The sequence below is a fragment of the Macaca fascicularis genome, chromosome 14 (genome assembly GCF_037993035.2).
Source record: "Macaca fascicularis isolate 582-1 chromosome 14, T2T-MFA8v1.1".
Lineage (NCBI taxonomy): Eukaryota > Metazoa > Chordata > Mammalia > Primates > Cercopithecidae > Macaca > Macaca fascicularis.
Genome location: NC_088388.1, coordinates 107421715 through 107436614, shown reverse-complemented (window position 1 = coordinate 107436614; position 14900 = coordinate 107421715). Strand labels below are relative to the sequence as shown.

General features: G+C 39.8%; 1 protein-coding gene across 1 annotated transcript in view; it reads left to right on the top strand.

The window, feature by feature from the left end:
* The window catches only part of C14H11orf65 (chromosome 14 C11orf65 homolog), a 75443-nt gene that overhangs the window by 24576 nt on the left and 35967 nt on the right, over positions 1-14900 (top strand). The window contains exon 3 of the mRNA XM_005579535.4: positions 3008-3100. Coding sequence (XP_005579592.2) covers positions 3008-3100 — 93 coding nt within the window. The remainder of the gene's footprint in view (positions 1-3007; positions 3101-14900) is intronic.

The following is a 14900-nucleotide window of genomic DNA, read 5'->3' as shown; positions in this document are numbered from 1 at the left end:
TATTCTGTCTCCCATAGTTTCTATTAATAAGTCAATAAATAGTGTTACTGTTTCTACTCTGAAAGTAATGTGGTATTTATTTTCTGGCTGCTTTTAAATTGCCTCTTTGTCTTTGGTTTTTAGCCGTTTGATTATGGTGTGTCTGTATGTCATTTTCTTTACATTTGTCCTTGTTTGGTCAAGTTGACAATAGAATAACCCAGCAGAGTCTACTCCTTGTCACGTTGGCATCCATACACATCCTTTTTAACCATATTTAACTTCCAAATAGAATCAAAACCGTGCTTCCACCTAACATTCCTCATATGGTCCAAAACATCTTCACAACCTTCCCAAAAGTACCTTTATCCATTTTTGGATCATTTTTATTCCTCTTTTTGCTGAACCATACTCTACCTATGATATCTTATACTTTAAATACCAGATGGAAGGTTAAGTACTTGTATTAATTTCCTAATGCTGCTGTAAAAATTGCCAAAAAGTTAGTCTTTAAACCACAAAAATGTATTACCTTACAGTTCTGGAGGTCAGAAGTCTGAAATGGGCTTCACTGGGCTAAAATCAAGGGTCAGCAGGGCTTGTGTTCTCTCTGGAGGCTCTAGGGAAGAATTTCCTGCCTTTTCCTCCTTCTAGAAGTTGCCCGTGTCCTTGGCTCATGGCGTCCTCCCTCCCTCCCTCCCTCCCTCTCTCCCTCCCTCCCTTCCTTTCCTTCCTTCCTTCCTTCCTTCCTTCCTTCCTTCCTTCCTTCCTTCCTTCCTTTCTTTCTTTCTCTTTCTTTCTTTCTCTTTCTTTCTTCTTTCTTTCTTTCTTTCTTTCTTTCTTTCTTTCTTTCTTTTCTTTCTTTCTTTCTTTCTTTCTTTCTTTCTTTCTTTCTTTCTTTCTTTCTTTCTTTCTTTCTTTCTTCCTTTCTTCCTTTCTTTCTCTCTTTCTCTCTCTCTTTCTCTCTCTCTTTCTCTCTCTCTCTTTTTTTTCATTTCTTTCTTTCCTTCCTTTCTTTTTTTTTCCTCCTAAAATCCTTTCCTGGAGCAACCCCTATTTTCAAAGCCAGCAATGACCTGTCAAGTCTTTCTCACATCACACCACTCTGTCGCTGACTCTTACATGTCCTTTATATGGACCCTTGCAATTACCTTGGGCCAATCAGGATAATTTCCCTGTGTCAAAGTCAGCTGATTAGCAACCTTAGTTCTATCTACAATCTTAATTCACCCTCTCCATGTAACAGCATATTTACAGTTCCAGATTACAGGGATTAGGTGTGAACATCTTTTGTTGGGGGGCATTATGCTGCCTACCACACTAATTAACACACTTTACATTTGTTTTAGGGGAATGGGAGCAGGAGAAAACAAAAGAAAAAAAAGGCTAATATTTATATGCAGATATATAGAAGAAATACTCATAGATACTACCTGTTTCTGCAACTAATTATGGGATTATAGCTGGTATTTTTAACTTTTTTCTTCCACTAGCTATTTCATATTCTCTCTTTTTTTCAGCAAGCACTTCAGCTGGTTGTGGTTCTTTGCTCAGGGGTGGAGGAAGGGAATGATGCAAAACTTCATTCCTAAAGGGGCTAGACCTATAATAATTCTGCCTGTGTGGGGTTGTTATAATTTTCCAATTAACTTTTCTTACGGAATATGGTATTACTAAAAAGCACCCCAAAAGTTCTCCTGAATTCTAGACATCTTCATACTATGAAGAAGCTCAAACTGAAGGTCTGTGTGGAAAGAGAGGCCCAGCTATCCTAGATATTCCAACAATTTCAGCTTAAGACCCTGATATGTGTGTGAGGCCATATTGATTAAATCACCCAACTCCAGCTGATCTGGCAGCTGACTAAGGCCACATGTATGAGTCCAACCAAGACCAGCAGAACTCCCCTGTCAACCCACAGAAAGAGAGAAATAAGAAATGGTTTTTGCTTTAAGCCACTAAGTTTTAGGGTGGTTTGTTATGTATTAGTAGACAACTGATATAGTAACCACCTATTTAGAAGATACTGTTCAGATTTTAAACCATAATAAATATTTCTTGATACCCAATTTGGAGTTTTATTTGGGGAAAATTATATCTTCCTTTCAGAAAGAATACTATTAGTATAGACATGGGCTGTACCATCTTCCATAGGCAGTTGTAGTGGGGCTTTAGATTGTTATATTGGTACTGTGGATTACTTAAATTTGAATTTATTTTATTTGATTTAACACAAACAAACTGGGAGTGGGGTATTTACCAAGGGTTATTAAAGCATTTTTAGGGAGCTAGGGTTTGAGGGGAGGGTTACCAAAGAAATAATTTTCCAAGATGGACTAATTGGTAGGGATTGTTTAGCTAAATTTGCACTAATGTGAAAAATAGATAAACACTCAATAAATATTAGTCGCTGTTACCATTACAGAATCCAGTAATAAATCAGTGGAATTACTATAGGAATAAGGAGGATTCTGCAATGGTAACAATGGCTAATATTTATTGAGTGTTTTCTTGTGTCAGAAAGCTTTAAGTGCTCTACAACTATTAATTCATTTATTTCTCACCAAAGCTGTATGAGATGGCTACTATGATTCCCACTTTATAGTTGAAGAAACTGAGTACAAAGAGGTTAAGCAACTTGTTGAGAGTCACAGCTGCTAAATACTAACAGCTGAACCCAGACAAGAGTATCCCATACTCAGTGTTCTTAATCCATAGTCCGTATTTTGTTTTTTTTCTAGATTACTCTGGAGAGTACACTGAGATGACTTTACCAAAGTTTGGGACATTACATTTATAGGTGGTAGTGATTCTATTACAAATTTAAGAATAAAACTCTGTGAGAATTATACTAATATTACTAGGGTTATCAAAGCAAACCCTGAGTGCATAATATTTCTAAAATCTGGTATGCATACATAAAATCTATTTTATGGTACTTTATTCATTTTTGCCCTAATTAGACAAAAAGCTAAGTAGAAATAGAAAATCCAGTTTTGATCATAAAATCTTATGTTTGAACCTTTAGAATGTTGCTATATTTCAACACTTTAAAAGTATGATTGATTTAAGAAGACAAGGAGAACCACGTCAGATTGTGAAATATATTAATCCCAAAGAGGTAAGGACATTACTTGTTGATACTGCATCCTATATTTTTCCTTAAAATGTGATTACTTTATCAATTCAGTGTGCTCATCGTATTTGTTTCTTTTTAAAACTGTTTTTAATAAGTATTACACATATGTTGAAAGTTCATAAAACATAAATATATAGCTCAATGAATCATCACAAAGCAAACACCTATGTAACCATCACCCAGATCAATGTTTTCATACTCCAAATCACTCCCTTCAGGTACCCTACAAATCACTGCCAACTCCCTTCTTCCTAAAGGTAACCACTATTTTATATTCTAACATAATACTTTAATTTTCTGTTTTTGAACTGTATATAAATAGAATCCTATACTATGCTTGGGGTATATATTTGTTCATCCAACAATACATTTACATAGCTAAAATTCATTCATTTTTAATTAATAGGCATTATTCACTTTTATGAATATATTGCTATTCATTCTACAGTTGATTGACCTTTGTATTTTTTCTAGTTTGGGGCTATTATAATAACTGTTTCTGGGAATTTTCATGTCTCCTCATGGATAAGTGTACACATTTTTTTTTTGTTTGTTTATACTACACCTAGAAATGGAATTGCTGAGCTACAAATTATGCTTATCACAACTCTGGGAGATAATGCCAGATTATTTCCCAAAGCTATTGTACTAATTTATATTTGCACTAGCAATCTTTGGTATTCTTAGTGCTTTACATTCTCACCAATACATAATATTGTCTGTTTGTAATTTGTATTTCCCTGATACTTTTGTGATGTGGAAAGTGCTTATTCAAGTCTCCTCTGTGTTGTGTGTGTGTGTGTGTGTGTGTGTGTGTGTGTGTGTGTGTGTATTCCCTATCCTTATGAGTTTTGGGGTTTTTTGTTTGTTTGTTTGTTTGTTTGTTTTTTAAGACAGGGTCTCACTCTGTCACCCAGGCTGGAGTGCAGTGGCACGATCAGGGCTCACTGCAGCCTCAACCTCCTGGACTCAAGCAATCCTCCTGCTTCAGCCCCATGAATAACTGGGACTATAGGCGCATGCCACCGTGTCCAGCTAATTTTTTGTATTTTCAGTAGAGACAGGGTTTTGCCATGTTGCTCAAGCTGGTCTCGAACTCCTGGACTCAAGTGATCTGCCCACCTTGGCCTCCCAAAGTGCTGGGATTACAGGCGTAAGCCACTGTACCCCTTATTGGTCTTTTAAAAATCAGTTCTTTGTATTTTTTTTTTAACTACTTCTTTTTTCTCAACTTATTTTTTGTGGTAAAGTACACATAATATAAAATTTACTATCTTAACCATTTTTAAGAATACAGTTCAGTGGTACTAAACACATTTATAATGTGTGTAACCATCACTAACCATCACCACCACCCATCTCCATAAATCTTTTCATCTTATAAAACAAAACTCTATCTTCATTAAACAGTAACTCCTAATTTTCCCTTCCACCTATCTCCCAGCAACTACCATTCTACCTTCTGTCGCTATGAATTTGACTAATTATCTTATAGGAGTAGAATTATGCAGTACTTGTCTTTTTGTGATTGGCTTATGTCACTTAGCACAGTGTCAAGATTCACCCATGTAATAGTTTATTGCAGGATTTCTTTCTTTTCTTAAGGCTGAATAATATTCCATTGTGTGTATATACTACATTGTACTCGTCCACTGATGGACACTTGGGTTGCTTCCATGTTTTAGCTATTATGAATAATGCTTCTATGAATGGTTATACAATTATCTCTTTGAGACCCTTCTTTTAATTCGTTTGTGTATATATCCAGAAGTGGAATTGCTGGATCATATGATAATTCCATTTTTAAGTTTTTTAGGAGCAACCTAAAAAGTTTTTTAGGAGTAACTGTTTTCCACAGTGGCTGTACCATTTTGTACTCTCACCAATAATGCACAAGGATTATATATTCTTTATAGAAGCCCTTTGTCCGTTATCTGTGTTACATGCATCTTTTTTTCACTCTATGACTTGTCACTCTCTTAATGGAGTCTTTCCTTTGATTTTTTATTATTAAAAATGTCAAATACATGCAAAAGGAGAAAGAGTAAAGTCAAAAGCCACCATGTACCCTGTACCCATCATCTAGCTTCAACAATTAGCGATTCATTGGCCGGGTGCAGTGGCTCAAGCCTGTAATCCCAGCACTTTGGGAGGCTGAGACGGGCGGATCACGAGGTCAGGAGATCGAGACCATCCTGGCTAACACGGTGAAACCCCGTCTCTACTAAAAAATACAAAAAATTAGCCGGGTGAGGTGGCGGGCGCCTATAGTCCCAGCTACTCGGGAGGCTGAGGCAGGAGAATGGCCTAAACCCGGGAGGCGGAGCTTGCAGTGAGCTGAGATCCGGCCACTGCACTCCAGCCTGGGGACAGAGCGAGACTCCGTCTCAAAAAAACAAAACAAAACAAAACAAAACAAAAAACAATTAGCGATTCATAACCAATCTTGTTTCATCTATACCTCTACCCACTTTCTACAACCTCTAGGTTATTTTGAAGCAGTGGTGTCTTTTGATGAACAAAGTTCTCAATTTTAATGTAGTTCAGTTTATCAATATTTTCCTATATGGTTGGTGCCTTTTTAATTTGTTTTTTTTTTTCTTTTTTCTTTTTCTTTTTTTGAGACAGGGTCTCGTTCTGTCTCCCAGGCTGGAGCACAGTGATGTGATCACAGTTCACTGCAGCCTCAACCTCCTGGGCCCAAGCGATCCTCCCACCTCAGCCTCACAAGTAGCTGGAGCAACAGGCATATGCCACCATGCCCAGCTAATTTTTTTCATTTTTTGTAGAGATGGGGTCTCCCTAGGATGCGCAGGCTGGTCTCAAACTCCGGGGCTCAAGCAATCCTTATGCCTTGGCCTCCCAATGTGCTGGGATAACAGGTGTGAACCACTACAGCAAGCTGGTGTTTTTTGTTTTGTTTTGTTTTTTGGTTTTTTGTTTGTTCATTTTTTAGTACTTTAAGTTCTGGGATACATGTGCAGAATGTGCAGGTTTGTTACATAGGTATACATGTATCATGGTGATTTGCTGCACCCATCAACCCGTCATCTACATTAGGTTTTCTCCTAATGCTATCCCTCCTCTAGCCCCCAACCCCTCTACAGGCCCTAGTATGTGATGTTCCCCTCCCTGTGTCCATGTGTTCTCATTGTTCAACTCCCACTTATGAGTGAGAACATGCGGTGTCTGGTTTTCTGCTCCTGTGTTAGTTTGCTGAGAATGATGGTTTCCAGCTTCATCCATGTCCCTGCAAAGGACATGAACACATCCTTTTTTATGGCTGCATGTATTCCATGGTGTATATGTGGCACATTTTCTTTATTCAGCCTATCACTGATGGGCACTTGAGTTGGTTCCAAGTTTTTGCTATTGTGAACAGTGCTCCAGTAAACATACGTGTGCATGTGTCTTTATAGTAGAATGATTTCTAATCCTTTGGGTATATTCCCAGTAATGGGATTGCTGGGTCAAATGGTACTTCTGGTTCTAGATCCTTGAGGAATTGTCACACTGTCTTCCACAATAGTAGAACTAATTTATACTCCCATCAACAGTGTAAAAGTGTTCCTGTTTCTCCACATCCTCTCCAGCATCTATTCTTTCCTGACTTTTTAATGATTGCCATTCTAACTGGTGTGAGATGGTATCTCATTTTGGGTTTGATTTGCATTTCTGTAATGAGCAGTGATGCTGAGCTTTTTAAAATATGTTTGTTGACCACATAATTGTCTTCTTTTGAGAAGCATCTGTTTATATCCTTCATCCCCTTTTTGATGAGGTTGTTTTTTTCTTGTAAATTTGTTTAAGTTCCTTATAGATTCTGGATATTAGCCCTTTGTCAGATGGATAGATTGCAAAAATTTTCTCCCATTCTGTAGGTTGCCTGTTCATTCTGACGGTAGTTTCTTTTGCTGTGCAGAAGCTCTTTAGTTTGATTAGATCCCATTTGTCACTTTCGGGTTTTGTTGCCATTGCTTTTAGTGTTTTAATCATGAAGTCTTTGCCCATGCCTAGGTCCTGATGGTATTGCCTAGGTTTTCTTCTAGGATTTTTATGGTTTTAGGTCTTAACGTTTAAGTCTTTAATCCATCTAGAGTTAATTTTTGTATAAGGTGTAAGGAAGGGGTCCAGTTTTAGTTTTCTGCATATGGCTAGCCATTTTTCCCAGCACTATTTGTTAAATAGGAAATCTTTTCCCCGTTGCTTGTTTTTGTCAGGTTTGTGAAAGATGAGATGGTGTCAAAGGTGTGCTTGTTTTGGTCAGGTTTGTCAAGGATGAGATGTGTGGTGGTATTTCTGAGGCCTCTGTTCTGTTCCATTGGTCTATATATCTGTTTTGGTACCAGTACCATGCTGTTTTGGTTACTGTAGCCTTGTAGTATAGTTTGAAGTCAGGTAGCATGATGCCTCTAACTTTATTCTTTTTGCTTAGGATTGTCTTGGCTATATGGGCTCTTTTTTGGTTCCATATGAAATTTAAAGTAGTTTTTTCTAATTCTGTGAAGAAAGTCAATGGTAGCTTGATGGGGATAGCATAGAATCTATAAATTACCTTGGGCAGTATGGCCATTTTCATGATATTGATTCTTCCTATCCATGAACATGGGATGTTTTTCCATTTGTTTGTGTCTTCTCTTATTTCCTTGAGCAGTGATTTGTAGTTCTCCTTGAAGAGGTCCTTCACATCCCTTGTGAGTTGTATTCCTAGGTATTTTATTCTTTTTGTAGCAGTTGTGAATGGGAGTTCACTCATGATTTGGGTCTCTGTTTGGCTATTATTGGTGTATAGGAGTGCACATTGATTTTGTATACTAAGACTTTGCTTAAGTTGCTTATCAGCTTAAGGAGATTTGGGGCTGAGACAATGGGGTTTTCTTAATATACAGTCATGTCATCTGCAAACAGAGACAATTTGACTTCCTCTCTACCTATTTGAATACCCTTTATTTTTTTCTCTTGCCTGATTGCTCTGGCCAGAACTTCCAATACTGTGTTGAAAAGGAGTGGTGAGAGAGGGCATCCTTATCTTATACCGGTTTTCAAAGGGAATACATCCAGATTTTGCCCATTCAGTATGATATTGGCTGTGGGTTTGTCATAAATAGCTCTTATTATTTTGAGATATGTTCCAAGAATACCTAGTTTATTGAAAGTTTTTAGCATGAAGGGGTGTTGAATTTTATCAAAGGCCTTTTCTGCATCTATTGAGATAATCACGTGGTTTTTGTCATTGGTTCTGTTTATGTGATGGATTACATTTATTCATTTGTGTATGTTGAACCAGCCTTGCATCCCAGGGATGAAGCCGACTTGATTGTGATGGATAATCTTTTTGATGTGCTGCTGGATTCGGTTTGCCAGTATTTTATGGAGGATTTTTGCATCGATGTTCATCAGGGATATTGGCCTGAAATTTTCTTTTTTTGTTGTGTCTTTGCCAGGTTTTGTTATCAGGATGATGCTGGCCTCATAAAATGAGTTAGGGAGTAGTCCTTTTTCTATTGTTTGGAATAATTTCAGAAGGAGTGGTACCAGCTCCTCTTTGTATCTCTGGTTGAATTCAGCTGTGAATCCATCTGGTCCTGTGATTTTTTTGGTTGGTAGCCTATTAATTACTGCCTCAATTTCAGAACTTGTTTTTGGTCTATTCAAGGATTCAACTTCTTCCTGGTTTAGTCTTGGGAGGGTGTATGTGTCCAGGAATTTATCCATTTCTTCTAGATTTTCTAGTTTATTTGCAAAGAGGTGTGTATAGTATTCTCTGATGGTAGTTTGTATTTCTCTGGGATCAGTGGTGATATCACCTTTTTTCATTTTTTATTGTATCTATTTGATTCTTCTCTCTTCTTTATTAGTCTGGCTAATGGTCTATTTTGTTAATCTTTTAAAAAAAAAAAAAAACAGCTCCTGGATTCACTGATTGTTTGAAGTCTTGTGTCTCTATCTCCTTCAGTTCTGCTCTGATCTTAGTTATTTCTTGTCTTCTGCTAGCTTTTGAATATGTTTGCTCTTGCTTCTCTAGTACTTTTAATTGCGATGTTAGGGTGTCGATTTTAGATCTTTCCCGCTTTCTCCTGTGGCTGTTTAGTGCTATAAATTTCCCTCTAAACACTGCTTTAGCTGTGTCCCAGGGATTCTGGTATGTTGTGTCTTTGTTCTCATTGGTTTCAAATAACTTATTTATTTCTGCCTTTGTTTCATTATTTATCCAGTAGTCATTCAGGAGCAGGTTGTTCAGTTTCCATGTAGTTGTGCAGTTTTGAGTGAGTTTTAAAATCCTGAGGTCTAATTTGATTGCAGTGTGGTCTGAGAGACTGTTAGGATTTCCGTTCTTTTGCGTTTGCTGAGGAGTGTTTTGCTTCCAATTAGGTGGTCGATTTAGAATAAGTGCGACGTGATGCTGAAAAGAATGTATCTTTTGTTGCTTTGGGGTGGAGAGTTCTGTAGATGTCTATTACGTCTGCTTGGTCTAGAGCTGAGTTCAAGTCCTGAATATCCTTGTTAATTTTCTGTCTCGTTGATCTGTCTAATATTGACAGTGGGGTGTTAAAGTCTCCCACTATTATTGTGTGGGAGTCTAAGTCTCTTTGTAGGTCTCTAAGAACTTGCTTTATGAATCTGAGTGCTCTTGTATTGGGTGCATATGTATTTAGGATAGTTAGCTGTTCTTGTTGCATTGATCCCTTTACCATTATGTAATGCCTTTCTTTGTCTTTTTTGATCTTTGTTGGTTTAAAGTCTGTTTTATCACAGACTAGGATTGCAACCTCTGCTTTTTTTTTTTTTTTTGGTTTCCATTTCCTTGGTAAATATTCCTCCATCCCTTTATTTTGAGCCTACCTGTGTCTTTGCATGTGAGATGGGTCTTCTGAATACAGCACGCCAGTGGGTTTTGACTCTCTCCAATTTGCGAGTCTGTGTCTTTTAATTGGAGCATTTAGCCCATTTACATTTAAGGTTAATATTGTTACTGTGTGAATTTGATCCTGTCATTATGATGCTAGCTGGTTATTTTGCCCATTAGTTGATGCAGTTTCTTCATAGTGTTGATGGTCTTTACAATTTGGTATGTTTTTGCAGTGGCTGGTACCAGCTTTTCCTTTCCATATTTAGTGCTTCCTTCAGGAGCTCTTGTAAGGCAGGCCTGATGGTGACAAAATCTCTCAGCATTTGCTTATCTATAAAGGATTTTATTTCTCCTGTGGTTATGAAGCTTAGTTTGGCTGGATATGAAATTCTGGGTGGAAAATTCTTTTCTTTAAGAGTGTTGAATATTGGCCCCCACTCTCTTCTGGTTTGTAAGGTTTCTGCAGAGTGATCTGCTGTTAGTCTGATGAACTTCCCTTTTTAGGTAACCCGACCTTTCTCTCTGGCTGCCCTTAACATTTTTTCCTTCATTTCAACCTTGGTGAATCTGATGTTTATATGTTTGGGGTTGCTCTTCCTGAGGAGTATCTTTGTGGTGTTCTCTGTATTTCCTGAATTTGAATGTTGGCCTGTCTTGCTAAGTTGGGGAAGTTCTCCTGAATAATACCCTGAAGAGTGTTTTCCAGCTTGGTTCCATTTTCCCCGTCACTTTCAGGTACATCAATCAAATGTAGGTTTGGTCTTTTCACATAGTCCCATATTTCTTGGAGGCTTTATTCATTCCTTTTCATTCTTTTTTCTCTAATCTTGTCTTCATGCTTTATTTCATTAAGTTGATCTTCAATCTCTGATACCGTTTCTTCCGCTTGATCAAGTCAGCTATTGATACTTGTGTATGCTTCATGAAGTTCTCGTGCTGTGTTTTTCAGCTCCATCAGGTCATTTATGTTCTTCTCTAAACTGGTTATTCTAGAGAGCAATTCCTATAACCTTTTTTAAAATGCTTAGCTTCCTTGCATGGGTTAGAACATGCTCCATTAGCTTGGAGGAGTTTGTTATTATCCACCTTCCAAAGCCTACTTCTGTCAATTCGTCAAAATCATTCTCCATCCAGTTTTGTTCCCTTGCTGGCGAGGAGTTGTGATACTTTGAAGGAGAAGAGGTGTTCTGGTTTTTGAAATTTTCAGCCATTTTGTGCTGGTTTTTCCTCATCTTTGTGGATTTATCTACCTCTGGTCTTTGATGTTGGTGACCTTCGAATGGGGTTTCTGTGTGGACATCCTTTTTGTTGGTGTTGATGCTGTTCCTTTCTGTTTGTTAGTTTTCCTTCTAACAGGCCTCTCTGCTGCAGGTCTGCTGGAGTTTGCTGGAGGTCCACTCCAGACCCTGTTTACCTGGGTATCACCAGTGGAGGCTGCAGAACAGCAAAGATTGCTGCCTGTTCCTTCCTCTGGAAGCTTTGTCCCAGAGGGGCACCTGCCAGATGCCATCCAGAGCTCTCCTGTATGAGGTGTCCGTCAACCCCTGCAAGGAGGTGTCTCCCAGTCAGGAGGCACGGCGGTCAGGGACCCACTTGAGGAGGCAGTCTGTCCTTTAGCAGAGCTTGAGCACTGTGCCGGGAGATCCTCTGCTCTCGTCAGAGCTGGCAGGCAGGGACGTTTAAGTCTGCTGAAGCTATACCAACAGCCATCCCTTTCCCCAGGTGCTCTGTCACAGAGAGATGGGAGTTTTATCTATAAGCCCCTGACTGGGACTGCTGCGTATCTTTCAGAGATGTCCTTCCCAGAGAGGAGGAATCTAGAGGCAGTCTGGCTACAGTGGCTTTTTGGCACTGTAGTGTGAGCTCTGCCCAATTCAGACTTCCTGGCAGCTTTGTTTACACTGTGAGGGGAAAACCACCTACTCAAGCATCAGTAATGGCAGACACCCCTCCCTCACCAAGCTTGAGCATCCCAGGTCGACTTCAGACTGCTGGACTGGCAGCGAGAATTTCAAGCCAGTGGATCTTAGTTTGCTAGGCTGTGTCTGGGTGGGATCCGCTGAGCTAGAGCGCTTGGCTCTGTGGCTTCAACCCCCTTTCCTGGGGACTGAATGGTTCTGTCTTGCTGGCATTCCAGGCACCACTGGGGTATGAAAAAAACTACAGCTAGCTTGGTGTCTGCCCAAAGGGCTGCCCAATTTTGTGCTTGAAACCCAGGGTCCTGTTGGCATAGGCACCCTAGGGAATCTCCTGGTATGCGGGTTGGGAGTATCGTGCGAAAAGCATAGTATCTGGCCAGAATGCACAGCTGCTGCTTTTTATAACCTTTTCCAACTCAAAGGTTATAAAAATATTCTATTATACAAGATTTATTGATTTGCCGTTTATACTTAGATCTACAGTCCACCTGGGATTGACTTTTGTGTATGGTGTGAGGTACAGGTCAACATTTTTTTTTTTTTTTGAGACAGAGTCTTGCTGTGTTGCCCAGGGTGGAGTCCCGTGGTGCTATCTCGGCTCACTGCAACCTCCACCTCCCACGTTCAGTGATTCTCCTGCCTCAGCCTCTCTAGTAGCTGGAACCACAGGTGCCCGGCACCACACCCGGCTAATTTTTTGTATTTTTAGTAAAGACAGGGTTTCACTGTGTTAGCCAGGATGGTCTCCATCTCCTGACCTTATGATCTGCCCACCTTGGCCTCCGAAAGTGCTGGGATTACAGGTGTGAGCCACCATGCCCGGCCCAGGTCAACATTCTCATTCTTCCATGCAGATATCCAAGTGATTAAACACTATTTATTGAAAATGCTATCCTGTCCCTACTGTTCTGCAGTGCCACCTTTAAAATAATTAAATCAGGTGGCCATTTATGTATTAGTCTGTTCCATTGGTCTATTTTTCTACTATTGTCGTAACTATTACAGCTTTATAGCAGTCCTATTAAATGATAGAGAAGACACCCAGTCTTACAATTCTTCTTCAAGAAAACACTCCAGGCTATTCTTGAATGCTTTTTATTTCCACATAAATCTTTGAATTAGCTTGTCTATTTCCACACCAAAATAAATCTGTTGGAGAAATGAAAATTGTAGAGTAAGGAGTTCTAAGAATAACTGTCGGCCGGTGCCATGGTTCACGCCTGTAATCCCAGCACTTTGGGCGGCTGAGTCGGGTGGATCACGAGGCCAGGAGTTCGACACCAGCCTGGCCAACATAGTGAACCATTTCTCTACTAAAAATACAAAAATTAGCCGGGCATGGTGGCATGTGCCTGTAGTCCCAGCTGCTCGGGAGGTTGAGGCAGGAGAATCGCTTGAACCAGGGAGGCAGATGTTGCAGCGAGCCGAGATTGTGCCACTGCACACCAACCTGGGTGACAGTGTGAGACTTCATCTCAAAAAAAAAAAAAAAAGAATAACTGTCAGAATCAACTTTATTGTAACTCTGGAGTCTAATTAAAAACTTAGAGCAACCGGAGGAGTGCTTTTAATGAAGAAAAAGGCTACTAAACTTTAAGAAAGCAGGGTGGTGTTTTTGCCTACCCATGAAACATCCCTTGTTCTCCAGCTTGGCAGCAGCCATAGAAACAAAGGCCCCTATTCCTGGTGTGGCTTACTGGGGCCAGAGTGCAAAATACAGAACGTGTTCTCAAAAATTGTGGTTATGTTTTTTTGTTTGTGTGTTTGTTTGTGTGTGTGTGTGTGTGTGTGTGTGTGTCTTTGTTTTTGAGATGGAGTCTTGCTCTGTCACCCAGACTGGAGTGCAGTGTTGCGATCTCGGCTCACTGCAACCTTCGCCTCCCAGATTCAAGCGATTCTCCTGCCTTAGCCTCCCAAGTAGCTGGGATTACAGGCGCCACCACCACACTCAGCTAATTTTTTTTGTATTTTTAGTAGAGACAGGGTTTCACCATGTTGGCCAGGCTGGTCTCGAACTCCTGACCTCAGGTGATCCACTCACCTCAGCCTCCCAAAGTTCTGGGATTACAGGTGTGAGCTATTGCACCTGGCCTGGTTGTGCATTTTGATCTGTCTGGCAGTTCCCTGAGGAACCTGCACAGAGGCTTGCCTTTATTTCACCCCTCTCCATGCCATCACAGGGATGGGCCAGCTTATGGGATTTAAAATCGTTTACAACCTGCAGCCACCTCAGGCAATAGATGGCAGACAAGGCAAGGACTGGCAAACCTAAAAATCTAGGTAGAATGAAGCTGAGGAGAAAGATACATGGGGATATCTGAACAAATAGAGATTATCAAAAAAGAGAAAGATGACTAGTGCTTGCCAGGTGTTGGGGGTAGAGTGAAGGAAGTGACTGCTTGATAGATATGGGGTTTCCTTTTGCAGTGATGAAAATATTGTGGAAGTAGTGGCTGTACAATAAGAAAGTACTAAATGTCACCATTGGTTAATTTATGTTGTGTGGATTTTTACCAAAATAAAACATATTTTTAAAGTCTGTTGGAATTTTGACCAGGTGCGGCGGCTCACACCTGTAATCCCAGCACTTTGGGAGGCTGAGACAGGAGGATCACTTGAGCTCAGAAGTTTGAGACCAGGGCAACATAGTGAGACCCCATCTCTACAAAAAAATAAAAAATTAAATTAAAAGTCTATTGAAATGTTGATTGGGATTGTATTGAATATTTAGCTCATTTTGAGGAAAACTGATACGACAATACTGAGAGCTCTAATTCATGAACATTTGTGGGAAATAGGGATAGGCTGCTTAGATCCCTCTTTAAGAAGGATTTACTACCCAATCTCAGGGACTGCAGTCCACAGACAGCCTCCAGCTGTGAGAATCTTCAGTGTCTACCCTAACTGCAAAGAACTGCCTGATGCTAGGTCAACCCTTTCCAGGGAATCCCACATCCAGTGACTGAGCAGAGGGTGGTGGGTGAGGAGATGGGTCTAGAAGCCATTGTGATGT